Source organism: Peromyscus leucopus, chromosome 6 (genome assembly GCF_004664715.2).
Source record: "Peromyscus leucopus breed LL Stock chromosome 6, UCI_PerLeu_2.1, whole genome shotgun sequence".
In the NCBI taxonomy this organism is placed as follows: Eukaryota; Metazoa; Chordata; class Mammalia; order Rodentia; family Cricetidae; genus Peromyscus; species Peromyscus leucopus.
The window spans coordinates 67,735,148-67,762,062 of NC_051068.1; the positions used below are offsets into that span (position 1 = coordinate 67,735,148).

The 26,915-nt window shown below is 49.1% G+C and overlaps 1 protein-coding gene across 1 annotated transcript; it reads left to right on the top strand.

The window, feature by feature from the left end:
- She (Src homology 2 domain containing E) lies at positions 1 to 25,452 on the top strand. Its single transcript, XM_028890843.2, has 6 exons — positions 1 to 879; positions 3,047 to 3,173; positions 14,852 to 15,157; positions 17,880 to 18,027; positions 18,703 to 18,822; positions 21,229 to 25,452. The coding sequence occupies exons 1-6, from the start codon at positions 271 to 273 to the stop codon at positions 21,410 to 21,412; spliced, it is 1,494 nt and encodes a 497-aa protein (XP_028746676.1). The 5' UTR covers positions 1 to 270; the 3' UTR covers positions 21,413 to 25,452.
- The last annotated feature ends 1,463 nt before the right edge of the window (positions 25,453 to 26,915 follow it).

Below are 26,915 nucleotides of genomic sequence, written 5' to 3' on the forward strand. Positions count from 1 at the left end.
CGTCCTGTGCGTCCCCCGTGAGGCGGGCGCCCGGGCACTGCGGCCGCCGTCGTCCCTGCGAGTGTGGGCAGGGCTGCCGGGGGCTTCCGTGGGCTCGGCCTCGCCCACCTCTGGAGGAAAAGCAGGGGAAGCCCCGGCGCCCGGCGGCCGCTGGCGGTGGAGCGCAGAGGACACGGCGCCGCAAGTCCCCGCGCCCGCCCGTCCAGCTTCGGGCCGAGGGTGCCACCCTGCCCGGCGCGCGCCTCTGCCTCCAGCGCCCAGCCCCGGGGAATGCGGCGGCCCCCGGCTCCTGGCGCCACTCGGTGTCTCGGCTGGGCCTCCTCGCTCGTCTCTTCCGCGGCCCCGACGCTCCCGGGCCCCCTGATGGCGGCCAAGTGGTTCAAGGAGTTCCCGCTGACCCTGAAGACCGCGTCGGAGCGCGCCAGGCCCGGGGGCGCCGGCGGCAAGCCGCGCAAGAACTCGGAGACGGGCGGCTCGGCGGCCACCCCGGGCAAGGGCCGGAAGAACTCGGCGGCCGAGCTGGGGGGCAGCAGGGCCGGCGGCGGACCCCCCAAAGACAGCCGACTGTCACGGGACAGCCTGCAGGGTCTGATCCAGGCCGCGGCCGGCAAGGGTCGGAAGAACTCCCGGGTCACCGCCACCGCCCCCGCTGTCGCCGCTGAGGAGGAGCCCCACCGGGGTGCGGTGGCCAAGAGCGCGGGCTGCAGCACCTACATCAGCAGGCTCATCAAGGTGGACACGCAGGAGAAGAACGGCAAGGGTGCCTACCCGGGGGGCGGCAGCACCAGCAGCTCCAGCAGCTCCTCTTCCTCTGCGTCCTCTTCACCTTCCTCCCTGGGCCCTGAGCTGGACAAGGCCAAGATAATGAAACAAGACACGGTAAGAATACAGTGTCTCTACCCACCTGTCTCAGTGCCGGGTGGGGGTGGGGTACACGGGAGCCTGATGAACCCCAATATTTTTTATGTGTGAAATAAGTTGAAGATGTTTTCTAAGGTCGCTCCCCCCCCCCCCCGAGTCCATTCTGACTCCCAAGTGACCATTTAAAAATCATGAGACTAACTTTCTCTTGGAAAGATTCTCGCCCAGGCTTCAAGACCTTGGTTGCAAAGTTTGATGTGTTTGGTTTTTGTTCATGGTTTAGAAGAGCAGTTGATGGGAAGGGAAAGAAATTGGCCCTCTTATGGGTGTGGTATACCCTGGTTCTTGTTTTCAAGTTTGTCGTCAAGGGGTCTACCAAAGCTAGACTTCTATATGGCTTACACCACTTGAGCATACAGAGCGACAGGAGCCTGTACACTGTGAAGTGTGGATTGCCCATCTCCCCAGCCTCTCGAGTTCCAGCCTCGCCAAGATGACGGGCCTTCCATTCATTCTGTGGATATTTGCTATAGAGTCAGGGCCATGGGCACCAGGGGGTGGGGGGGGCAGTCCATAACAAGGAAATGCCCTTAAGGAAATTGCAGATCAGGAGAGAAGGTGTTTCCTGCATCTTAGTCACCAGAGGGCTTCTGGGTGCTGTGCAGTGTGGGAAAGGTAAGGAAGGGGAGGACTGGACCTGTGAGCTTGCTCTCCAACCTTGCAGGGCAGAGCTGGGCTTTCTGTCCTGGGAGGAATGGGGAGAGAGAAGAGCTCCCGCCCAGACTTTTAGGCTCCAGCCCAAGCAACCCGTTCCTGGTGAGGGGCTTTAATTTCCTCTTGGCTTTCGACAAGCTGCCTACCTAGGCTGCAGGGACTTGTGGCATGTGTAAGGTGGCATATATTGGGTGCCCGTTCATTGCTCCATTCAAGAGTTCACAGCCATGTTTAGTGTGCCTGTCCGGAGCCAGGCACTGAGCAGAGCCATTGGAAGATGGATGTGGACGCGTCTCGTCTATAACTGGGGGGTGGGTGTACCTCACTGTTGGTCAAGACCCTCACAGCAGCTTAGAGCCAAGGACTGAGCGTCCCGTCCTGTCTTCCCTGCTGTATGTGAGTTACAGCATGTGGAGCAGGTGTCAAGAACAGGTGGAGTGAGTGGCGATCACAGTCCCCTGTGGTGGGTGTCACTTTGGGGTGGCTGGCATTTCTTAGGCTGTCTTCTCCAAGGTGGCAGGTTCCTCCAGTCTGTTCCATTCTCTTCGCTTCTTTAACGGTCTGAGTTCTTTCCTCGGGCTCCTGTAGTACCTCATGAGCTTTCTAGAGGATGTTCTACCAGAGACTGGAGCGGCCGGGGCTCTGGCTCCCTCCTGAGAAGGACTCTCACCCCTAGTGTGTCCCTCAGCCGCTACAGAGCAGAGTGGCTGTACACACAGAGCTTCCCCACGTGCCCTCTGGGTTTGGTATGATAGATGCTCTTGGGCACAAATGCCGTCAAAATTCTGTCTGGTTTGTAGCTGCTGAGTCACTCTCTCCCGGTGAATTATGGGACCCAAAGCTTCTGCAGTACTGTGCAGTGCTAACCTGTGAAGCCTGTCTCTTTGGAGCTCGTAAACATTCCTTGAGGCATGCAGGGCAGTGGTGGCGCACGCCATTAATCCCAGCACTGGGGAGGCAGAGCCAGGCGGATCTCTGGGAGTTCGAGGCCAGCCTGGTCTACAGAGCGAGATCCAGGGCAGGAACCAAAACTACACAGAGAAACCCTGTCTCCAAAAAATAAATAAAAAAAAAATCCTTGAGGCCAGGAAGCAGGTCTAGATTCATTTTGACCCACCTCAGTGCTGTGAGGTGACTGATTCACTGGGACTGTATCACTTAGCTGACAGCAAACTCTGAGCTGTCAGGATGTGGGAGAACAATTCTTTTTGTGCCCTGAGGCTACGGATACCCTGCACTTCCCGAGGCCCACCCTGCCCACCCTCTAACCCATGATCAAGAGTTGAGGTGAGCTGTCACAAATCAAGTACGAAAAGAACGTTTGTCTGACAGAGATACGGGATCAAGTACAAAAGCTGCCAGGACCAACGAGAGACTCCTGACCCCTCGTTCCTGGAGGAGATTTCGGTAGTGCTGTTGCGGATTTTCGTATCTGGGGACTCCCTAGCAGCTGCCCTTTCTCACTGGACAGGTTATCATTTTAGAAGACTATGCTGACCCGTATGATGCCAAACGGACGAAAGGTCAGAGAGACGCGGAGAGAGTTGGAGAAAATGACGGCTACATGGAACCCTACGACGCCCAGCAGATGATAACAGGTTTGTGGCCGGGTTCTGCGGGTGGGGGTGGTGGGGGTGTTGACACACGCCTTTAATCCAGCACTTAAGAGGCAGAGACAGGAGGATTTCTGTGAGTTCAGGGCCAACCTGGTCTACATAGTCAATACCAGGACAATTGGGGTTATGTAGAGACCTTGTCTCAAAAAAGAAAAAAAAAAACCTAGAAAGAGATAGATAGATACATACATACATACGGAGATACATAGATAAATGATACATACATACATATACAGGCACATAGATAGATGATAGATATTTGAGGAAGAGAGCAATTTAAGCAGATCCTGTTGACTGGAAGAAACAGAAATTAGATCCAAACCTTAAAGGGAAACGTTCTGAATGTCTTTCTGAGTGTCCTTCAGAGTTCTAAGAATTTGAAGAGTTTTGTTTTTAAGTTTTCCTACTTCTGTGCAAGATGGCATTGAGAGTCTGCTCAGTCTGTAGCCCTCACCTCCTAAAAACTTTCACTGTATTGTATTCGGGTGCACTTGTGCACTAGCCTGTGGGAGACAGTTATCTCATCCGCTGTCACATCAGGCTTGGTGCTGGTCAGCGCCTTTACCCGCTGAGTGTCTCATTGGCCTCACAGTCTTTAGTTTTTAAGATTGCTAATGCACATATCTTGGGCACATTCAAAAGCATTGGCATCCATAATGGGAGTCCTAAGTCAGTACAAATATATATTTACGGGGTTTGTAAGCATTTGCAGATGTAATTTTTTTTTTTGCATTGTGGTAGAACCTTAAGTTCTTCAACATTGAAGCAAAGCAATTAGTTACTAGGGAACAATTGGTTAACAACCATTGTCAGCCGTTCCAGTCTGTGGGCTGAACAAACCCTCTCATGAGTCTTGGGGTCAGACCCTTCCCCTTCACTTAGTTCTCGTAAGTTGGTGTGAGCCGTCCTCAGGCAAGACGTCAATCTAGTTGTTCAGATGTATTGGGGAATTTTAAAGTAAACACCCGTAATGGAATCTGTGGCCCCTGAGTGCCGACTCGAGTATCCTGTTCACACGTGGAAGACTTGACTGTGTTGAGACACACTGGAGAGCTATCCAGCTCGGGCTGGGTGAGCCGTCCCTGCAGAGGCGGGCAGAGAGGTAACTGTCACACCCTGGAAAGCCAAGACAGGCAAGAACGAGCCAGCGACAGGAAAGCTCCGCTCTGTTTCCTGCTTCCCTGCTCACAGAGATAAGGTACCACCATGGGGAGGGTGTGCCCTGGCCAGGCTGTGACCCTGCAGGTCACTGGACTGCGGCCCCTAATGAAATCTGTGAATGAAAGGAAGTGAAAACGAAATTAGTCACTTTTACAAAATATCAGCGGTTTAAAAGGAATAAGGGAAAGGATTGACTTTTACATATAACCAAGGAAAAGTGTTCTATTTCCTTTTTATTCTTTTCCTTTTTATTTATTTTTAGAATTTGATATGTAAGTACAATGAGTTATGGTCACACCCACCCTTCCCCTCCTAATCCTCCTGTGTCCCCACACCCCCCCTCCAAATACACGGCATCTTCTTCTATAGCATATATAATGGATGACATATATGCATCACTGTATGAATATAGTATACATAGAGCCTACTGCATCTGATCAGTGTTTGCCACACGCACATGGGTGTAGGGCTGCCCCAAGGGTATGGGCATCCCCGGGCTTGTCCCTGACGGAACTGTCTCTCCCTCTTTTAACAGCCGTGGATTTCCTGTAGCTTCTCAACTGTGGGGCTGGGGATGATTGTGAGCCCTTCCCGACCCATGCCGATGTGTTTGCTAGTGTGGTCTTGAGCCGGCAGCCACAGCTGCTGAGAATTCATGGCTGTAGCACCTTTGCCAGGTCCAGAGGACATTGTTACAGCCCTCCTCCTGGTCCTCCGGCTCTTACAGTCTGTCCCCTGCTTCTTCCACAACGTTTCCTGAGCCTCGGCTGTAGCAGGGTGTGTTACAGATGCCCCTTTGGGGGGATGGGTATCCAAGGTCACTTTTCTCTGTGTTGTGACCAGTTGTGGTTCCTCTGTGGTAACCTCCACTGGCTGCAAAACGTAGCTTCATCAGAGCAGTGGTGGTGACTCACACACACCTTTAATCCCAGCTCTCAAAGGGCAGAAGCAGGTGGATTTCTGAGTTCAAGACCAACCTGATCTACAGAGCAAGTTCCAGGACAGCCACGGCTACATAGAGAAACCTTGTCTCAAAAACACTAACCTACCTCCCCCTTCCACCCCCAAAAAAATAGAAAAGGGAAGTAGCTTCTGTGAAGGGGTGAGAAGTGCACCAGTCAAGAGAGCCCGGGAGTGCAGGCTGCCTCTCCAATGCTCCCCTTCTAGTCCCTGTGCTGGGGATTGAACCCAGAACTTTGAGCATAGTGAACCCATGTTTTGCAACTGAATTGCATCCCCAGTTCCACTTTCTTTGTTTAACCACCACAAAATCTCTCTAAATGGGGGGCTAACCATTCCCCTGTTGTTACTAGGTGAAAAACACGCTTCGAGGACTTCAGGCTTGTCCCACTCACAAGACTCTATTTATTTGGTGGGTGGGTCAGGCGCTTGCCACAGTTCATGTGTGGAAATCAGAGGGCAACCGGTAGGAATCAGTCCTCTCCTTCTACCATGTAGGCTCTGGGAATTGAACCCCGGTCAACTGAGAGCGTGCACTGTTACCTGCCAAGCCATTGAAACACACACATACTTTTTTTTCAAAGTGTGTACTTTTTTTTTTTTTAAGAGACAAAGTCTACTCACTATAGTTTTTAAACTTTTTTGTTCGTTTTTCAAGACAGGGTTTCTCTGTGTGGTCCTGGCTGTCCTGGAACTTGCTTTATAAACCAGGCTGGCCTGGAACTCAGAGATCCTGCCTGCCTCTGCAAGGTCTGTTCCCTAAGTAAGCCAGGCTGGCCTTCTGCATCAGCCTCCCAAATGCTGGGATGACGGGCAGGAGGCACTCTGGATGCTGTTTTAGTTCTCACTGGGCTTTGTTCATTTTGTGTTCTGAGAAAGGGTCTTGCTCTGTAGTGATGCTGTCCTTGAGCTCACGGCTCTCTGCCTTCCTCAGCCTCCCAAATGCTGAGATGACAGTCTCTCACCCGGCTTCACAAGACTTTTTCAGAATAGATGAAGAATTTGAGTTGAGATCTGCCACTCCAGAATGAGTGCTCTCACCAGTGCGCGTCCCTGAGAGACACATTTAAAATAATACCTGCAAAGTCATTGCAGGCTTGACCCAAAGCTAGGCCATCTCTCTGCTCAAAGTCACGTGATATACCAAAGTCAAAATTGAGCCTGAGCTAGTAGCATCTACTCCAAGACTTGAGAGCCTGAGACAGGAGGATACTGAATTCAGGGCTAGCCTTGGCTGCACACTGAGTCCTTATTCCCCTACTCACCTAACAAAGAAGTTTAAAATGCCCGATATGAGATAAATATAATAAGCTGTGCATGGCAGCACACACCTTGGCACTTGAGAGGCAGAGCCAGGCTGATCTCTGTGAGCTCAAGGCCAGCATGGTCTACAAAGGAAGTTCTGGGACAATCAGGGCCATATAATAAAACCCTGTATCAAAAAAAAAAAAGGATAAATATAAGAATATTTAGGGCTGGGGCATGCCTTTAATCCCAGCACTCAGGAGGCAGAGGCAGAGGCAGAGGCAGATGTAGCTCTGTGAGTCTGAGGCTAGCCTGGTCTACAGATTGAGTTCCAGGACATCCAGGGCTACACAGAGAAACCCTGTCTCAAAAAAACCAAAACAAACAAACAAAATTAGTGTTTAATATTTGAGTATTTATCAAGTTCTTTGTTTTAAATAGTATGGATAAATATAAAATGAATTTATTCAATGGTAAGTTAGGTCAAATTTACTAATAATGTAAATTACTAACTTTCAACATGGTGTGCTGGTACAAGCCTGTAATTCTAGCACTCAGCAGGCAGAAGCAGGATGATCGGTGTTAAAGACCACCCTGTATTACATCTGGAGTTCTGGTCCAGACAGTAAGACCTTGTTTCAAATGAAAGATAAACAAAGTTTAAAATTACCTTATTTATGAAATTAGTAATTTAAGAATGCAGTGCTTTTCTGGTAACAAAACAATCTTTGGGTCAGTTTAACTTAATGTTTCTTCTTTTAAAATACATATCACGGATATCTATGCATGCATCACAAAGACGGGGTTTCACCATCTAGCTCTGGCTGTTCTGGAACTCATTACGCAGACCGGTCTGGCCGTCCAGCTCACAGAGATCCTCCTGTCTCTGCCTTCTGGTACTGGGATTAAAAGCGTATGCCACCACTGCCTGACTTCCCCCTGGAAACTTTTAACTGGCAGAACTTAAGGATTTACAAATAAATTCTCCTTGAGATTTAGGATTGTTAATTTAAAAACAAAAAAACAAAAAAACACAGGACTGGGTACGGGAAGTGTGATTAGCGTAAACCTGTCACTTTTCTGCTAAATGACGGGAGCGGTTTCCCTGAGCAGCTGATACCCGCGTTCTGTGTGATTCAGCAGTGGAGCCACAAAACTGAGAGTTACGCTTTAGGAGCTCCTCAGGCGGCTGCCGGTTAGCAAGAGGATCCTTCCACAGGAGGTGGATGCTTCTCGGCAAGAGCTTTGAGGTGCCAAACTTGCCAAATAACCTCACCAAATACTCCAACACCAGTGTCAAGGCAGGGAGTGCTAAACAGTCGAGGAAACCTAGGTCCAGGAGAGTGAACTAAGTTGTCCAAATCACTCAGCTGAAAAGGGAGTTACCAGGACAGCAGCAGCCTGTGGCCTTGACTGCTGAACTCTTGTCAAAGACTTTTTATTTTTATTTTTTAATTTTAAATTTTTTTTTTGTTTTTATTTTATTTATTTATTTATTTTTGGTTTTTTGAGACAGGGTTCCTCCAAATGGTTTTGGTGCCTGTCCTGGATCTCGCTCTGTGAACCAGGCTGGCCTCAAACTCACAGAGATCCGCCTGGCTCTGACTCCCAAGTGCTGGGATTAAAGGCGTGTGCCACCACTGCCCGGCCAAAGACTGTTTTTAAATTTTTGTTTTGCCTCTAAGTGGTTTTATTGGCTTGTTTAAATAGTCAGGTCTGAAGGACAACCCCAGCATGTTAAAAACAATTGGAGAGAAAAATCCACATGAATGCTTGTTTTTCCTTAGTGCTGGAGATTGAGCCCAGGGCTTCACGCCTGCCCAGAAGTGTTCTGCCATTAGACTGCACCCCAGCTGAGTCTTTAATCTGTCTCTCCTAGGTAAATTTCAGGGTGTCTAAATTAGATCTGCCTTTGTTGAAGTGTCCTGAGTTAGCTGATAGGAAATGCTAACTTCAGATTAGAAACTTGAGCACTGGTAGAAGACCCTGGTAAGACAATTGTACAACAGCCCCGTTCCTGACTCCAAGAGAAAACAGAGTTTCACGAGGCTTCGTGTTTAGTGATTTTGGAAACATGAAAAGGATTAGGGGGAAAGATATGTCATTTAGAATTATAATTAAAATTTTATATGTGTGGTTGGAAAAATGGCTCAGTGATTTAGAGCACTCACTTGCTTCCCTAGAGGACCTGGGTTTCATTCCCAACACCCACATGGCACTCACAACTGTCTGTAACTCATTCCAGAGGATCTGACGCCCTCTTCTGGCTTCCACAGGTACTGCACACTCAAGGTGCACAGACATATGTGCAGGCAAAACATTCATACACATAAAATAAAAGCAAATAAATCTAAATATTTTAATGAAAAAAATTACAGAAACTCTTTTTCATAAAGATACATACCTTACTTTTAAGGTATGGATGGTAGAGAAGCATGAACTAACACCCATCAGGATGCTCCAAGGCTTCAGTGATATTTGAGGCATGACATACCTGTGATGTACATGGCCAGCAAATGTAGTCAGCTTGACTGTTGAGAGAGAACCCTATTTTTCAAGGGAATCCTAGATAAATAGGGTGATAATAGCAGTTAAATTTGTTGCCAGGTGTAGCAGTGCACTCCTGTAATCCCAGTCTCTGGAAGCTGAGGCAGGAGGATCACTGCAAGTTAGAAGTCAGCCTGGGCCACAGAGTGAGACCCTGCAAAATCAAAGTTGGTAATAGTTAATTAAGAAAGACACTGGCCTTCTGCTGTGTGTTGGATGTGAGTGACTTAATTATGTGGGCCGAGAACTACCAGCTAGAAAGGGGAATTTTCCAGTCCTGGTTAGGCTTTGTACATATCAGTAGCAGTTTTCACTGGCGTGGGGCAGCCCTGGGTCTCAGAGAGGCTGCAAACGAGTGTTTATCTGCTGCCCAACCACAGCACTCAGTTGTCTGCCACAGTAAATGGCCTCTATCGGCAGCCAGGGTGTAGCTTCCTCTTGCCATTTCCTCCTTCTCAGGCTCATTTCCTCTTGGAGCCAGCCCTGCAGTCAGGGCTATTCTCCCTGCAGGAAGGGTCGACTTACAGCCCTGTGATTGTTTCTGTTTCTATGGTGCCTCAGGTTGGGGACAGCCAGGTGTTGGAATGGACTGGAAGGTTAATGCCCTGGAAGGGGGAGGTGTCTAGGCTCTTTTCCGCTAATTAAACATTGTTTCAAAAGATGTTTTACCAACATCTCCATTCCTGGGCCATACAAGGAAGGAGGGTTTTTCAGCTGTGTGCTTTCCAGTTGGCTACTAGTCCATTTCAAATGGAGGGAACAGGAAAACGCCACTACAAAGACATACTGCACACAGATGGAATAACTCCAGATGCCAATCACTGTATCTCATTGGAATGCAAGTCTATTGAAATTTTCTTGTGAGCAAAAACTTATTACCTAGGATGACTCAGACCCTCTAAGGATGGACTCATGGACCTCTACCTAAAGGATGACTCAGACCTCTACCTAAGGATGGACTCATGACCTCTACCTAAGGATGGACTCAGGACCTCTACCTAAGGATGGACTCAGACCTCTACCTAAGGATGGACTCAGACCTCTACCTAAGGATGGACTCAGACCTCTACCTAAGGATGGACTCAAGACCTCTACCTAAGGATGGACTCAGACCTCTACTAAGGATGGACTCAGACTCTACCTAAGGATGGACTCAGACCTCTACCTAAGATGGACTCAGACTCTACTAAGGATGACTCAGACTCTACCTAAGGATGGACTCAGACCTCTACTAAGGATGGACTCAGGACCTCTACCTAAGGATGACTCAGACCTCTACCTAAGGATGACTCAGACTCTACTAAGGATGGACTCAGACCTCTACCTAAGGATGGACTCAGGACCTCTACCTAAGGATGGACTCAGGACCTCTACCTAAGGATGGACTCAGGACCTCTACCTAAGGATGGACTCATGACCTCTACCTAAGGATGGACTCAAGACCTCTATCTAAGGATGGACTCAGGACTTCTACCTAAGGATGGACTCAGGACCTCTACCTAAGGATGGACTCAGTCTTCTTCCTTGGGTTCATACAGCTCACTTGGGGCAGAGTTGAAGCCAGGATCTTTTTTTCTCTCTTTATTTTTATTCTATGTGCATGAGTGCTTGCCTGCATGTATGTGCTCCATGTGTGTACCTGAAAGAGTCCAGAAGAAGGTGTCAGGAACTGGAGTTACAAATGATTGTGAGTCACCATATGGGCACTGGGAACTGAACCTGGGTCTTCTGTGAGAGTAGCAAGTGCTCTTACCCACCAAGATGTCTCTCCAGCCCTGAAGTCATGATCTTGGGAAACACTGTCTGAACTGAGCATAAATAGGTTCTGATTAGAAACCTAAAAATTCTAAATCCATTCCCTGGGTTCCTTTGTGTGTTCTGCTTCCTTTTGCCTAGTTCTTGAGAAAAGATCTTTTATTTTTTGAAATGCCAGCCTTATCTCAACTGAGCCAAGAACAGCGTATGTTTTTGTTTCTTGTTTTTCATAGCTACATCTAGAATGGGCAATGAAGGAAAAAGCCATGGGGTTGAAAGTCAAGAGACTGAAACAAAGACAGCTCTGGCCTCAGACAGCTGGCCTCTGACCTGATGTGAGGTGAGCAGGGTCAGCCCTGCCAGCTGTCTTCACAGCATCCTCCTGTGATGTGCCCTTCTGTGTGGGGATGAGGCCAGGAGAGATCAGCCCCAGAGAGTCAGAGGAAGCGGGTGAGAGAAGTCCTCAAGTTTAACTGCTCATTAGAATTCCCAGTAGTGTGTACATCTGGTTCGCAGGCTCCATCCGCCAGTGAAGTCAGGTCCTGTGAAGGTGAGGACAGGCTAAATAAATGTGGATTACGGTTTGCCCAGGTAATTCCAGTGAGTGTAGACTTGCATGGGATTGGAGGCACAGGGGTGGTTGCTGACAGGGTCCTGAATTCCACAGATCCAGAACCTCACCCTAGAAATAAAATCATCACACATACCACACACACAACATACATACATACGTACATACACATACAACACATACACACACACACATACATACATATATACATACATACACATACACCATACACACACACACAACACACACACACACACACACACACACACAACACGCATGAGCACACTATATATATATATATATATATATCCATCCCTCACTAGTCTAGAACTCTCTGTGTGGCCTGGGACATGGAGTGCGCCTGCCTCCGCCTCCTGAGTGCTGAGACTAAAGGCGTGCGCCACCACGCCTGGCTAAAGTTTGCCCTCTTTCATGAGTGGCCTTCCTTGAATAGTTTTCTCCGTCTGTTGTCCTCTCTTTGTACTAGAGCTCTTACTGGTCAGTGGCTGTCCAGGGAGCATCGTTTTGTCTGTCTGCTCTCCTCTGTGGGAAATCCTGCAGGCCCATTTGGTCCTCTGCTGCCTGCCCCTCCATCCTCCTCACTTCCTTGCTGTGTCAGCCACCCTGACTCAGAACCCCTTGTCTAGAGTCCGCCCCGGGCTCTCCGTCCCTTCAGACGGCTGTCCTCTTCTCCAGCCGTTGCTTTTATTCTCACAGTACTAACAGCTACCTGTGGCACAAATCTCCTTGCACACTCTTGCAGAGCCACATTGTCCTGTGCCTGGACATCCCATCGCATCCCATCATGACACAGTGTGTGCCCTGCCGACGTAAGTGAGGTGTGGTGGTCCCTGCCCCGGCCATCTCTATCCAGCCGGAAACATGTATGTCGAAAACTAAGCACACCGTAGTAAACACACAAGGCAAGAGTGGGCCAGGACACCATGGCAGCTGGTGAGCTCTGAAGGACCGCAGAGGACCAGCTGGGCAGGAGAGGCTTTTCCAAGAGGAGATGCCGAATTAGATTCCAATGGACTAAAAGACCACAGATGCTAGTAGACCTAAGTGTAACATGTAGGACTCTTCAGAGATTCCATTTGGTTAGGGCGACCTGGTAAGGCCCCTAGGCCCAGACTGGTCAATCGCCAGACACTACTGACCCTGCCCTGCAGTGGCTAGCTGTTTAACTGTTAATAGGCTGGTTTATATCAGGGTTTAACTGTACACTACTATGCATCAGTTCAGGCCAGATATTTATCACTTCATCCGGTACACTGCTGTTAGAGTTACTATAAAGTGACTCACAGATATAATTGCCTGTTTTTAAGGTGGTTTTTTTGTTGTTGTTGTTTTGGTTTGGTTTTTGGTTTTTCAAGACAGGGTTTCTCTGTGTAGCTTTGCGCCTTTCCTGGAACTCACTTGGTAGTCCAGGCTGGCCTCGAACTCACAGAGACCCACCTGCCTCTGCCTCTGGAGTGCTGGGATTAAAGGCGTGCGCCACCACCGCCCAGCTGTTTTTAAGATTTTTAAATGGCCAGGCATGTTGTAGCACAGGCCTTTAATCTCAGCACTTGGGAGGCTGAGGCAAGAAAGTCCTGGAGTTCAAGACCATCTTTCTCTACGTCACAGTCTCCAGGATGGCCTGGCCTACACAGCGCCCTGTCTTAAAAAGCAGCAGCGACCGGGCTGGAGAGATGGCTCAGTGACTAAGAACACTTACTGCTTTGGCAGAGAACCAGAGTTGGGTTCCCAGCACCCAAGCTCATTGGCTCAGAACTGTCTGTAATTGGAGCTCCAGGGGATCTGGCACCATCCTCTCGTTTCTGCAGAAACACACACATAATTAAAAATAAGTACATCTTGAAATTTTTATTTAAAAAAAAAAGAAAAGAAAGATAACAGAGCTGGAGGGATGACTCAGTGGATAAGAGCAGTTGGCTGCTCTTCCAGAGGTCCTGAGTTCAATTCCCAGCACCCACATGGTGGCGGCTCACGATTCAATGCCCTCTTCTGGTGTGCAGGCTTACATGCAGACAATGCATTTGTATACATACATAAGTAAATCTTTTTTTAAAGATGGCAACAAAACTGACAAACACCCCACGTTTATGTCTCTGGGCTTTTCCCGTCTCCAGCTGAGGTCTTCTCCCAAATCGCCTCCTTTTCTCTGGACCTCTGCCTTTGAAGCTTTGCTCTGGGTCTCCCGGGGTTGGCAGGCACCCCTCCTGTTTCCCAGCTCCCTATCTTCATTCATGCAGCTTCCTCCGCTGGAAACGACCTTCTCCATCAGAGTCAGCTCGTCTTCCATTTTTCTTCCACTTGGAGTCCATCCAAGTGTGTGTCGAAGAGCAAGGCTTCTAACGCCCAGCTTCCTGCTTTCCACCCCGGGCCCTGCCACGTACTGGTCTGGGTCATTTCCTCAAGCTCTTTGTGCTTCGATTCCCTTAGCATGGGGACACTGTCCTGTGTAGCTCACAGACTAGCTGTGAGCGTCACCGCACTGAGAACAGCGCTCGCTGCCGGGCCAGATGTTACAGAGAGGTTATTTTGTTTTCTATCATACCACCTTTTATTTGGACTTATCCTTCAGTATGCTTTGTGAATGTGTCTGCCTCCCACTACCCTGAAAGTGTCTGTATCTTAAGAACCAGGATGGAAGCCAGGCATGGTGGCGCACGCCTTTAATCCCAGCACTCAGGAGGCAGAGGCAGGTGGGTCTCTGTGAGTTCAAGGCCTGCCTGGTCGACAGAGTGAGTTTCAGACCAGCCTGGTCTACAGAGTGAGTTTCAGGATAGCCTGGTCTACAGAGTGAGTTTCAGGACAGCCTGGGCTACACAGAGAACCCCTGTCTCAAAATAAACATAAGCCTGACTAAGGCGAACAGCTTTCGTGGTGTGTTGTGAGCGATGCTTTCAATACCACAAACAGCTGGTTTTCCTTCACAAATACTTTAATTTGGGCTTCCTAGCAAGAAGTGTAAGAACTGAAGGTAAACTTTACTCAGAGCAGGACACTAGGGCAGGAAGTGAAACTGCTCTGTAGAGGCTACCTCTCCACCACCCTGACAGGGAACCTGGAGGCCGCTGCCTGCAGGCATCAACCCTCCTCTTAGGCTGGGCCCACTGGGCTGTGCCGAGGCGTTCTTCTTAAACCTGTCTTCAGAATTGACTCTCGGCAACTGTGCAGACTGTCTGGGGACAATGTGATATTTCAGTTCATGTGCATGTTGTGCAGTAGCCAGGAAAGCTCTAGTGCCTTCCTCTGGCTTCTGCAGCGTGGCCGGAGAGTTGCCAGCCCAGCCCAGAACAGTTTTAGAGCATTCCACTGCCTTAGGCGAAGGCAACTGGGTTACCCACGGGCCTCATGACACCTGCCCATGTGCACTGAGGTGCTCTGTGTGACCTGTCTGCCTGATTTTCAGAAATCAGACGTCGTGGTTCCAAAGACCCCCTGGTGAAGGCTCTCCAGCTGCTGGACGGCCCATGTGAGCCAGGGGAGAGCATGAAGATGGAGGCCACAGCCAAGAGACGCAGCTCCAAGGACCTGTTGGGGAAGCCACCACAACTCTATGACACCCCCTACGAGCCCTCGGAGGGTGGCCAACGGGTAGCAGAGGTGAAGGCCCGGCCAGCAGACAGCAGGCTGCCAGAGGAGGATGATCGACCTGCCGCTGAGTATGAGCAGCCCTGGGAATGGAAGAGGGAGCAGATCGCCCGGGCCCTGTCAGGTGAGGGTGCAGCACCTGCCACTCAGGGCCCTCTGGTCCTAACACTTCCAGACTTCTCAGAGCTGACACACGCAAATGGTCCAGGCTCACACACGTGTGTATGCTGAACAATGGCCAAGTGCAGGCGGTGAACATACACCCCATCACCTAGCATGAGTTCACTCAGGTGGACACTCTGAAAAAGTCCTCAGAAATCCAGGGCAGAGTTCTGGATACTAGAGGCTAAGGGAGGGGAGGAGGAGGGGAGCGGCTGGTCTCCCATGCCCGGCTCCAGAGGAGCATCGATCGGCTCTGATGACCCATTGCAGAGGGTACTGAGAGCGGCGCTCGGTTTGTAATGACTTTACAGGCTGCATCATACTCTTTGTTTCCTGCTGCGAGTCTCTTATTTGTATTACATCTGTTCGTTTGATTGATTGTTTGTTTGTTTGTACCTGGGAATGAGTGTAACATGGTAGACCAGAAGACAGCCTGGGGGAATTGGCCTCCCCTTCCGTCACGTAGGCCCCAGGAATTGAACCCAGGCTGTCAGGCTTGGTGGCAGGCAGCTTTACCCCCTGAGCCATCTTGCCAGCCCACAAGTCTCTCTTTTAAGAGGGCATTTGAGGTAGAGAAGTAAGAATCTAGCTACGGACGAGGCCCAGATTCTGTGCCTGTATTGCCAGGACTTGGGAAGGCAGGAAAATCAGGAGTTCAAGGCTAGTCTGAGCTCTCCAGTACTCTGTGTGATCAGAATGACAACCAGGCCGAAACTGTGCCCCTTAAAACTACTTGTTTCCTTCTCTTTCTGCATGTAGCTGTGGAGATGCCTTCAGGGGCTGTTGGAAAAGCCTCCTTGATCACTTTGCGTTGGTTTCCCATCACTGAAGCTATCCAACTGGAAACAGCTTTTCTAGTTCTTGGCCTCACTTCCTCTTCAAGCCTGTGAGCTGCTCACGGGGAAATGCCAGGACTGGGTGAGATAGGTTAATGGCCAAAAACTAGAGAGAAAACTGGATGGGTTTTGTTGTCGCTTGATTTTCTTCGTGCCTCAGTTTCCTTAGTGAGGGTGTTAGAGGCATATGCCACAATTCCCAGCCACAGATTGATACCTTTAGAAAGATATTCCAAAGGAAAACCTAGATTGAAGGTAGGGTCACGTCTTCAAATGTGGAGCTTTTGTTGCAGAGGCCAGGGAAAGCATCTCCTATTTAGTTAGCCCAGGCTGATCTCAAGCTCCTGGGCTCAGCCTCTCAGGTAGCTGGGATACCACCATGCTTTGCTTGTGTGGGGGTTTCTAAGTAATTTAAGGGAAAGTTGATAAGCCGCCCTAAAGCAAAACAAGGGGAATGAGGTGGGAGTGTGGGCTGGAGAAATGGCTCAGTGGTTAAGAGCACTGACTGCTCTTGCAGAGGACCTGGGTTCGGTTCCCAGCACCCACGTGGAGGCTCACAACCATCTGTAACGACTGCTTCCCATACATAATTTTTCCATTTGACTTTCACAGAATTTGTTTTGCCTTTGATTTAGAATTTACAAGGTATCTTTTCCCCTTAACAGTAAATCAAAATAGAAGGTGAACCGGTGTGCTACGTGGTGGTGGTGCATGCCTGTAATCCCAGCACTTCCTACACAGAAGCAGGAACGTGGCAAGTTCTAGGCCACCCTAGGCTGTATGAGAGCTTGTTTGAAGAAAAAAAAAAAAAAAAGCAAAGCCAATATGAAGTGCCTCTGCTGGGTCTCTCCTCTGCCCGTCCTGGGTATCTCCACAGCTCTAAGGTCTCATGTCATGGCTTTGTTCTGTTTCTGAGTGTTTTGTCTTTTTTGCTTTGTTATTTCATAGTGAACGTTGCCACTGATTCTATAGAAAGAGATAGACTCACTACATTTCACTAACTGTATGTTTAAGTCCTTTGAAAAACAGTTATTCGCTGAGAATTCCATACAGTGTATTTTTATCATATACTTTGCTGTCCTCCAACTCCTCTCTGATCGTACCCGCTTCACCCACACAACTTCTCTCTGAAGAGAAAGGAAAGGGGGGAAGCCACTAAGAACCGTGGAGTCCTATTTGAGTTGGCTAACTGCTCCTGAGCTGACGTGGTGTCCGTTCTGAAGTGTGGTGGAAGAAAAGTGATTTCCCTGTCCTGGCAGCTATCATTTGTGAATAGCTTCTTGGCTAGGGGTGGGACTCGGGGCCACGTCCTCTCCTTCTGGCTGGGATCTGTCGGGCTCGGGCTTGTGCAGGTTTGTGTGAGCTGTCACGGCCTCTGAGTTCATGTGTGTCTGCCAAACGCTGTTTCATTGAAATCATCTGCCACGTGTGGCTCTGACGGCATTTCTGCCTCTCTTCTGGGCAGGTCCCTGGACCCTGAGGATAGGGTGAGAAACAGATGTCCCGTTCAGGGCAGAGTGCTCGAAAGTCACTTTAAATTTGTTTAATCTTTTAAACAAACAAACAAACAAACAAACCTTTTTAGAGCATTTTTAGAATAAAAGTCCACGCTGAACGTGAGTCTCCTCTTTGTGTTCCAAAACTGTTTTAAACTGATGAGTCACCTCAAGTGTCCCATGGGGACAGTAGCATTGTAGTCAGATGTCCATGACAGCAGGGGCATGCCTGTCTAGGGCTGCTGCTGCGCCGTGGAGCTTACCTGGGCTAAAGCAGGCATGAGGTTTTCCCCTTGGAGGTCACGTGGCCAGCCTCTGTGGTCTCTGGTACTGAGTGACATCTTCCTTCCAGTCCAGTTTGAGGGATCCGATCGACCTCCCAGCAAAGAAGAGACGGGCAGAGCGGCACACCACTGGCAGAAGACCTTGAGGCCAACCCTGTCGGCGGACCACAGTGACAGGGAGAAGGTGGACCCGGGCCTGGCCCTGGAAAAGCAGCCGTGAGTCTCCCTCCGTGACTCTGTCACAGCCTTGTGTGGGGCCCCCTGGCCCATGTGGAGCCATCCCTTTCATGTATGAATTCTTGCGTGGTGGGACTTCCTAGCACGCTGTGTTTGTTCAGGATAGAAGGGCCTGTATCCCAAGAAGGCCGCTTAAGCCTCCTTCATACAGAGGAGGTAACCAGCCTCCTTTTATTTTTGAATTTATTTTTGCTTTATTTTTGAATGATTGCTTTATTTTTAAATGGTTGTTTTATTTTTATGTTATGAGCATTTTGCCTGCGTGTGTGTGTGTGTGTGTGTGTGTGTGTGTGTGTGTGTGTGTGTGAACCATGTACATCCTGATACCCAAAGAGGCTAGAAAAGGGCATTGAATACCCCGGAACTGGAGTTGTGGATGGTTATGAGCCACCGTGTGAATGTTAGCAACTACACCCAGATCCTCTGCAAGACTTGACTTGGCTGTGTATGACTGAAAGGCTTTGTGATGGGGACCACTGGACTCTGCATCGTGTCTGTTCTGCATGTGAAACAGGGTCCTCCGAGGCTGTTGAGCATCTTCAGAAGCTCCATACAAACCGTGCCTCAGTGGGGTGGTGTTAAATGATGCTTGCAGTGGGGGGTAAACTCAGTCTGGGTTTGCACTGACACCGTTTCTTCTCTGCCTCTGTTCAGATGGTATCATGGCTCCATTACCCGAGCTGAGGCCGAGAGCCGACTCCAGCCCTGCAAAGAGGCAGGTTACCTGGTCCGAAACAGTGAGTCGGGCAACAGCAGGTACTCCATCGCACTGAAGTAAGTGTCCTCACCCCGCCAGCACCCTTGTCTGAAGGCAAGGGTGTGCTGTACAGTCTCTCCTCCCTGGGCGTAGATGGGCAGTCAAAAGAGGTACAATTTGAAGGTGGTCACAGGGTGCGTATCACCAGAAAACAAAAGGCGTTTACTTGGACAGCAGATGGCGAGACACTGATCAGAACTGACGCTGGGTAAACACACACACACACACACACACACACACACACACACACACCGGCGTCTCTTACAGTCATGACGCTCCCGTTTTCATCGTTGAGCATCAGTCGGTTTCTGCCTTACGACACCAGATCTAAGGCCTCTTAGAAGAGAAATAATTCCTAATATTAAAAAAAAAAAAGTGAAGCTGGGCATGGTGGCCCAGGCCTTTAATTCCAGCATTCAGGAAGCAGAGGCAGGTGGGTCTCTGTGAGTTCAAGGCCAGCCTGGTCTACGGAGTGGGTTCCAGGACAGCCAGGGATACATGGAGAAATCCTGTCTCGAAAAACAAGAAAACAAAAACAAAAACAAATTTTTTTTAAAAAAAAAAGTGCCAAGGCTGGAGAAATTACTCAGTAGTTAAGAGCATTGGCTGCTCTTCCAGAGGGCCCGGGTTCAATTCCTAGCACCCACATGGCAGCCGACAACTGTCTCTAACTCCAGTTCCCAAGAATCCAATGCCCTCTCTGGCCTCTGTAGGGACCAGGCATGCACATGGTGCACAGACATGGATGTGGGCAAAACACTCATAACATATAAAATAAATAATAATAATTAAAAAAAAGAATGGTGTCTGGGGTTGGGGTGCAGTGCTGTGGTAGAGCGCTTGTTCAGCACACACAAGCCCTAAGTTTGTCCAACAGCAGAACAATAAGTCATTACGAATTAAAAAGACAGTGCAGTTCAACCTCTTCTGTGTTTTCTTTTTTTTTTTTAATTTTAAAAACTTTTATGTTAATGAGTATTTGCCTGCGTGTAAGTCTGTGCACCATGTGCGTGCCTGGTGCCCATGGAGGCCAGAAGAGGGCATCAGATTCCCTGGAACTGGAATTACAGATGGTTGTGAGCCTCCATGTGGGTGCTGGGAATTGAACTCAGGTCCTCTGCAAGAGCAGCCAGTGCTGTTAACCCCTGAGCCATGTCTCTGGCGCATGCACACACACACACACACACACACACACACACACACACACACACACACACATTTCTTTCTTTTCTTTTTCTTTCTTTTAAGACAGGGTTTCTCTGTGTAGCCCTGGCTGTCCTGGAACTTGATTTGTAGACCAGGCTGGCCTCAAACTCACTGAGATCCTCCTGCCTCTGCCTCCTGAGTACTGGGATTAAATGTTACGTGCCACCATGCCTGGCACTCCTCTTTTCTTATGAGACGGGTCTCACTGTGTGGGTTTATCCAGAACTTAGTGGTCTCCTGCTTCTGCATCCCTGGCGAGAGAACCACAGGCGTGTGCCAACCCCCACCCCCACCCCCAGCCGGTTGGTTTTCATTTATTCCCTAGTATGAGGGACCTTAATGAATGTCGAATCCCTGACTGTCAGAATGCCAGCTGCACTTGATACCAGTCTCTGCTGGTGCCGAAGGAGATGCGGGGTTGCCTCTTGCTCCCTCGGCCAAATTGTACACAGAAAACTCACTTTGGCCTGGCGGGCTTGCCAGAATGTGTCTCATGGAAATTCTCATTGCTCGGTGAAGTCGGTGGCACTATATTGGAGGATCATTGTCAAGAGCCCCAGCAGCACTTCCTTCCTGAGGAAGCTGAGCCCCTGCAGCTGAAACAATCGGACTGGAAGGGAAGGGTGGGGGAGGGGCAGGAGCGCACCCCGGCTCAGAAAATGGGACAGGCCGCGTAGACAATACCAGGAACAGCCACTGTGCTCCCGAAAGCGGCGTTTGGGGATTAAATCTTTGAGCCTTCGCTACCAGCTGTCATTATGTGCAGCCAGGACTGGTCTTTCCTCGTGAGGGCAGGGGCCAAATGGGCAGTTGTTGTTGTTGTTATTATTATTAATGTGTTCCTTTGGGGGAAATAAAGGAGAAGAAACCTCACATGACTTTAGCAGCGGCGAGGGGTTCAGTATGAACTGCAGAGCGGCGGCGGCAGGCTCAGGCTCATTCACCAGTCCTACCGTTTGGGCAGCAGAAGGGATTTATTTGACTGTTCCCCTCCAGTCCCGACCACTGGTGTGTAGTAAGGATAAACAAGTTGAGGTGCCAGGCATTTAGACACTTCCAGGCACTCCATCAGCCTGCTGAATGCTTTTCTGTGTATGTAGAGCGGTTGCAGGACAAGAAGAGGGCCCGTCCACCCCTTGTGAATCTGCCTGGGACTGTTTCCAGTGGGGATGGACACTCTGCTCACTCATTCATGTCTTCTTGTTTTTCTCCTGCAGGACTAGTCAAGGGTGTGTCCACATCATAGTGGCTCAGACCAAAGACAACCGCTACACACTGGATCAGACGAGTGCTGTGTTCGACAGCATCCCTGAAGTGGTACACTATTATTCCAGCGCAAAGTTGCCCTTCAAAGGGGCAGAGCACATGACCCTACTCCATCCCGTGCACAAGCCTCACTAAACTTTAGCCAGCCAGAGCCCAGGCACCTTCGAGGCCGTTGGCACCCACCCAGCATCACGTGGACAGGACTCTCTCTGCTGCTGCAGACCGGGAGTCGGCGCCTAGAAGTCAAGCAGTCTTTGGTCCTAAATCCAGGACACGTGGTCTGACCTGGTCTTTCTCTTCCTGCCAAGTAGCTACACTCTAAGAATGTATCGCTTGCCTGTTGCCTTCGCCCTCGGAGCAGGAGGTCTGTCTGGGGTAGATCTAGAGTTCAGGAGCATGGACTTGTCCCTCAGTGCTGTTCTCTGGAGTTCCTGGACCCTGAACATCAGAAAACCCCTCAGCCTTTGCTAGTGGCCACGTGGACTGGAAGATCCTGCAGTGAGCCCCTCGTGGGGAGGTGGATGGACAGTGGGAAACGGAACAATGGACAGGAAAGCTGTCTTTCTCCAGGTCCTGATGCAGCTGTGGCCTTCACACACATTCACAACGTAAGGACTGTGCAGAGGATTATTCGGCTGGTTGGCCTTCCTAAGAAAAGTATTTGCTTTCTCGGTCTCTCTGGACATCCGCTCCCAGCAAATCAGTAATAAAAGCAAAAAATTGGATGGAAGATCCCAGATTAAAGTGTTACCAATATAATCGAGTAATGACATCCTTTGTGAAATTCTGGTTATTATTAAGTGTATCCAAACTCCAAAGATTTGGTTTCTGGTTTAAAAAAAAAAAAAAAACTACAGAGCTCAACAACCATTTTGTTATTGGATGATTACATAATTCAGACATCTTTTGTTTTCTCTTTGTGGATTTTAGTTGCACGGAATCATCTTTAAGTTTTCTTTCTAAAATTAGATTTGCTCTGTATTTTTAGTAAATTTTTTACAAGAAAATTGGGATCCAGTTGTAGGAACCAAATCACTGGTGGGAAGATTTCCCCGTATGTGCAGAACAAACCAATTTGCACCTACAGAAACATTTTGAAAGGACTGAAGTCATCTCTGCTGCTCTCCAAGACACTCCATCATTGTATTTTTATCCTTGTGATTTCTCTATTGTGGAAAATCCCGCCGGAGTGGCATGCCATGAGCCGGTGCTGTGGGGAATGGGCCGGACCAGAACTGGATGGACATTCCTTGCTCAGGTTTGTAAACTGGGTCTCAAGACTGTGTTCCCAAGGCAGTGCACTGGCCGCCCTCGGTGGAAAGTGGACCTTTGTAGCTTCTTTCAGATGCACAAGAAGTATTAACGTGGTCAGACTTCTTAGGAAAACACCGTCACTCGGCTCTTGTGACTGAAACATAGGAAGACTTTTGCTCCTGTTTCAGTGAAGATGTTAGCCAAAAGGTTGTGTGATTCTCTTTTTGTTTTCAAAAGTTGGAAGGGATTTTCTCAATGGAGCACCGTGATCTTCACAAAGGCTGTTCTCACAGTGCTGACAATTGCTTGTAGCACAGGATGTTCATTTTACATGTTCAGTAGCTAGAGCTCCGATTCCATTCAGCAGATGTTTATTATCACTTATTATCTTGTGTGTGTGTATTGTTCACTGTGTTAAACCTATTTTTAGCTCATCGTTCTAGCCACAGAGACTTATTTTTTGCTTAGCTTTCCTTAGTCTTCACAGGAAATCGAGCTGTCGTCTTTAATGAATGGTAAGAGCATTATAAAGTGTGGCTGTGAGTGGAAGGATTGGGGTCCTCACCCAGCGACTCCGATGAATGCCGGCCTGACGCGGCAGGGTCTCCTGGGCTCTGCCGCACGCCCAGGTGTTCTCCCTCCCTCTACGTGTTTGGAAGCGGAGGAGGAGGCAGGTTTATATATAGTCCAGTCTTCACAGTCGGGAGAGGGGGGCTGTCCAAAGCAAAAATATCGTCAGTCAGTGGAAGGCCAGTGAGGGAGTGGGGTAAAGCTGCTATTTTCTCCTTCGGCGGCGACACAAGCCGACGACGGAAGCCAGGGAGCTCACAGCTGGGCGGCGGCAGAGAGAACCCCAGGTCCTAAAAACAATCAGACCCAGCGGGTGTCCTAACAGCTCACGCCTGCGCCTGGCCCAGTTGCTCTGGAGCCCTGAGGCCTGTCCTCTGAGCTCCACACACTGGGGCCTCCGGCCTTTTCAAAACCCTGATAAAAGTATCTCCCTGTCATCTTCGTTCCTGTGAGCTGATCGAGTCTCACAGAAATTTTTTTTCTAGAAAGATTGTCTTTTGGTAAACCCTCAGGATACCTTGAAGTAAACATCTGTAGAGCTGTCCACTTTTTCTCCTTTAAAAGAACGTACTTGTAAAAGCTGCTCTGTTCCTTAGAGAGGGGCCCCTGAGAACAGAGGGCCCCATGTAATAATCCAGCTAGCTACCTGGGAGCTGGAGGCACGAGTTCAAAACCAGCCTGGGCAACAGCGTGAGAGGGTCTCCAGAAAGAAAACAGAAAGGCAAATGGCATTTCTGTTTCCTGTGACATCGCAGTGGTTTCTGTCGGGCTCTATTTTAACCACTGGGTCTGGATATTTACGTAGGAATCGGCGCAGGCCAGGAGGACAATGAAGAGGCAGAGGTGGGGGGCGCTGGCTTTGAGGTCAGTCCTGAGTTACACTCCAGGGCTGGAGAAATGGTTCAGAGCCTGAAAGCCTCTGCTGCCTTTTGCAGAGGACCCTTGTTTAGTTCCCAACACACTCATGCTGCCTGGCTCCAGGAGATCTGATGCCCTCTTCTGGCCTCTGAGGGCACCACGCATGCACACGGTGCACAGACATATATAAAGTAAAACACTTACGCACATAAACTCTTTTTAAAAACTTGAAAAATGGGAATAAAATAATGGGAGAACTTTAGTGTGTATTCACAAAGGCAAGTGATGATAAATGCACAAGTGTCCTTCCGGGTTATTCAGAGTGCTTTAATAGGCACCTGTAAGAACAGCCTTTATTCTTGGCCGTTTAAAGTCTGTTCTGCTGTTTTGGACTTCGGTGGCTGGCCTCTGCCACAGGGAGGGGAGCTGGGCCGAGAGCCTGTAGGGAAAGCAGGCTGTTCTCAAGAAAGGTCCTACTATAATAGCCCTTGCTTGTTATTTGGATTATTCACCAGTGTTAACCACTCAGCAACTAGCCTTTGCTGTTGGGTAGATCTGAATGTTTAATTCAGAGGAAGAACTGTGAGACGTTCTTTAGCTGCTTGTTAAATGAGTCTGTCCCTTCTGCTAACTTGCTGTTTCAGTCACAAGCTAAGGCCTTATTTTTCCTTACCACTGTCAAGAAGAAACCAGTGCGTTCTAGATTTCACGTCTCCTGGACGTGCTTTTGATTCTTAGGACTTCACTGATCCCTTCCTTGGAGCCCACATCTGCTGTTCATCTTTCTATCTCTGTAGCCAGCACCAGTTTAACCTCACACTCCTTAGAACTAACTCCTCTTCTTTATTCTCCTTGCCGCTTCTTACATCCCACTAACCTGGCCTTGAGAAACCTGACCTGCTGTGCGTGAGCCTTCCCGGCAATTTAACCTCTCTTCTTGGAACCTTTGTGATGAAAGATGGTGTGCTACTGCCATCTACTGGAGAAAGAGAAAACTGCAGGCGAGGAATCCGCTGTGCATTTCAGGGTGGTTTGGCTGAAGGATTTCTGATAGAGTTCATAAATCAAAATAAGTGCAGACACGGCGATTGCCGTCTTGAAATATGCCCTTTCCTACGGAAAGGGTGGTTTGACTCCTAGTATGACAATCGCCCATGAGGACCCTGGACCCGGGCTGGGTCATGTAGTTCACAGTCTTATTTCTGTTTTTGAAGACTACTCTGTCAACAGATCATTGAGACGGGCTTCGCTATGTCAAGTTCTTAGCTGTTCCATATGTTGTCAGGAGGGTTTGACATTTTAAATATCAATTAATACATTGTTTTAACTTTCTAAAAATATTTAAGAGACTGTAAGCAGGTGACTTGGCCTTCCGTATTGTATTGGAATCTTATAAGTTGTTGGCTCTCTTGCATGGGCCAGTGTAGCTGCGTGCCTTCCAGAAGATGGTTTACTCTGAATGTTACTTTCAATAAATGCTTTGCCAGGAAAAACAGTCATCTGGCTCTGTCCACTTAGCCGGTGTTGGGTTGGTTGGTTTTGTTGTGTTGTGATGATGGGTAGCTCTGTTCACTTAGCCGGTGTTTGGTTGGTTGGTTTTGTTGTGTTGTGATGATGGGTTGCGTGCACCAGGCCTCTACCACTGAGCCACCCCACCAGTTGCATCCGTTTTGACAATCACCTCCCTTCATGGAAGGTCCTCCCTGTGCAGTCACCGACCTGGAGCTTTCCGTGAAACTGCTGGTGCCAGAGTGTGCCAACGCCACGGACAGCGACAGCCCGAGCGTCCCCCTACTTCAACTTGAGAGTCCCGCCACTCGGCTTTCCCTGGGGAATGCCTGCAGCAGTTAGTTCTCCTCAGTGGCTGAAGAGTCCTCCCCAGCATGTCTCTGTTCTCCTCCTCTGAGCTTCAGAATTAGACTGTGTGTGTGTGTGTGTGTGTGTGTGTGTGTGTGTGTCTGTGTGTCTTTGTGTGTCTGTGTGTGTGTCTGTCTGTGTGTGTGTGTCTGTGTGTGTGTGTCTGTGTCTGTGTGTGTATGTATCTGTGTGTGTGTGTGTATCTGTGTGTGTGTGTATATGTGTGTGTGTCTGTGTCGGTGTGTCTGTGTCTGTGTGTGTATGTATCTCTGTGTGTGTGTGTATCTCTGTGTGTGTCTGTGTGTGTCTGTGTCTGTGTGTGTGTGTGTCTGTGTGTGTCTGTGTGTGTGTGTCTGTGTGTCTGTGTCTGTGTGTGTGTGTATCTCTGTGTGTGTCTGTGTGTGTCTGTGTGTGTGTGTGTATGTTTTACTGATACAGCCACTGCCTCCCAGTTGTGGGATTTCACACTTAAAACTTGGTTGTGAAGCTAGAGAAAATACATATATTTAAATTTAGGTGTGGGGCGTGGGGTCATATGGCTAGGCCCCAGCACTGGGGAGGTAGAGGCAGGAGGACCAGGAGTTCAAGGTTATCTCTGTTACATAGAGTTCAAGACCAGCCTGGGCTACCTTGTCTCAAAAAAAGGGGGAGGGGTGTCTGGGAACTAACTGGTGTGGCTCACTGCCAGCCTTGGTAGTGAATCCCTCTAGAGTCTGTACCAGCAGTTCTCAACCTGTGGGTCTCGACCCCTGTGGGGCCAATGGCGCTTTCACAGGGGTTGCCTAAGACCATCGGAAAACACAGATATTTACATTACGATTCATAACAGTAGCAAAATTACAGGTATGACGTAGCAATGAAATAATGTTATGGTGGTTGGTCAGCACAACGTGAGGAACTGTATTAAAGGGTCGCAGCATTAGGAAGGTTGGGAACCACCGCTCTATTTACTATCTTGACTGTTTCAATCCAAATAAAGTTACCTCACTACTTTTGGGGTGGAGGGATCACCAGGTAATTTAGACGCACGGTCATGGCTGGAAACCACTACTGCACATTTAGAAACGGTCATCTGAGGTCCTAGGGCAGGTACACTGTT

Bases quoted from the DNA above. Each gene is read 5' to 3' on its own strand.
- She (XM_028890843.2), top strand. From the start codon at position 271: ATGCGGCGGCCCCCGGCTCCTGGCGCCACTCGGTGTCTCGGCTGGGCC. The intron at 880-3,046 runs GTAAGAATACAG...CTCACTGGACAG, and splicing joins AGATAATGAAACAAGACACG to GTTATCATTTTAGAAGACTA. The intron at 15,158-17,879 runs GTGAGGGTGCAG...TCTTCCTTCCAG, and splicing joins GATCGCCCGGGCCCTGTCAG to TCCAGTTTGAGGGATCCGAT.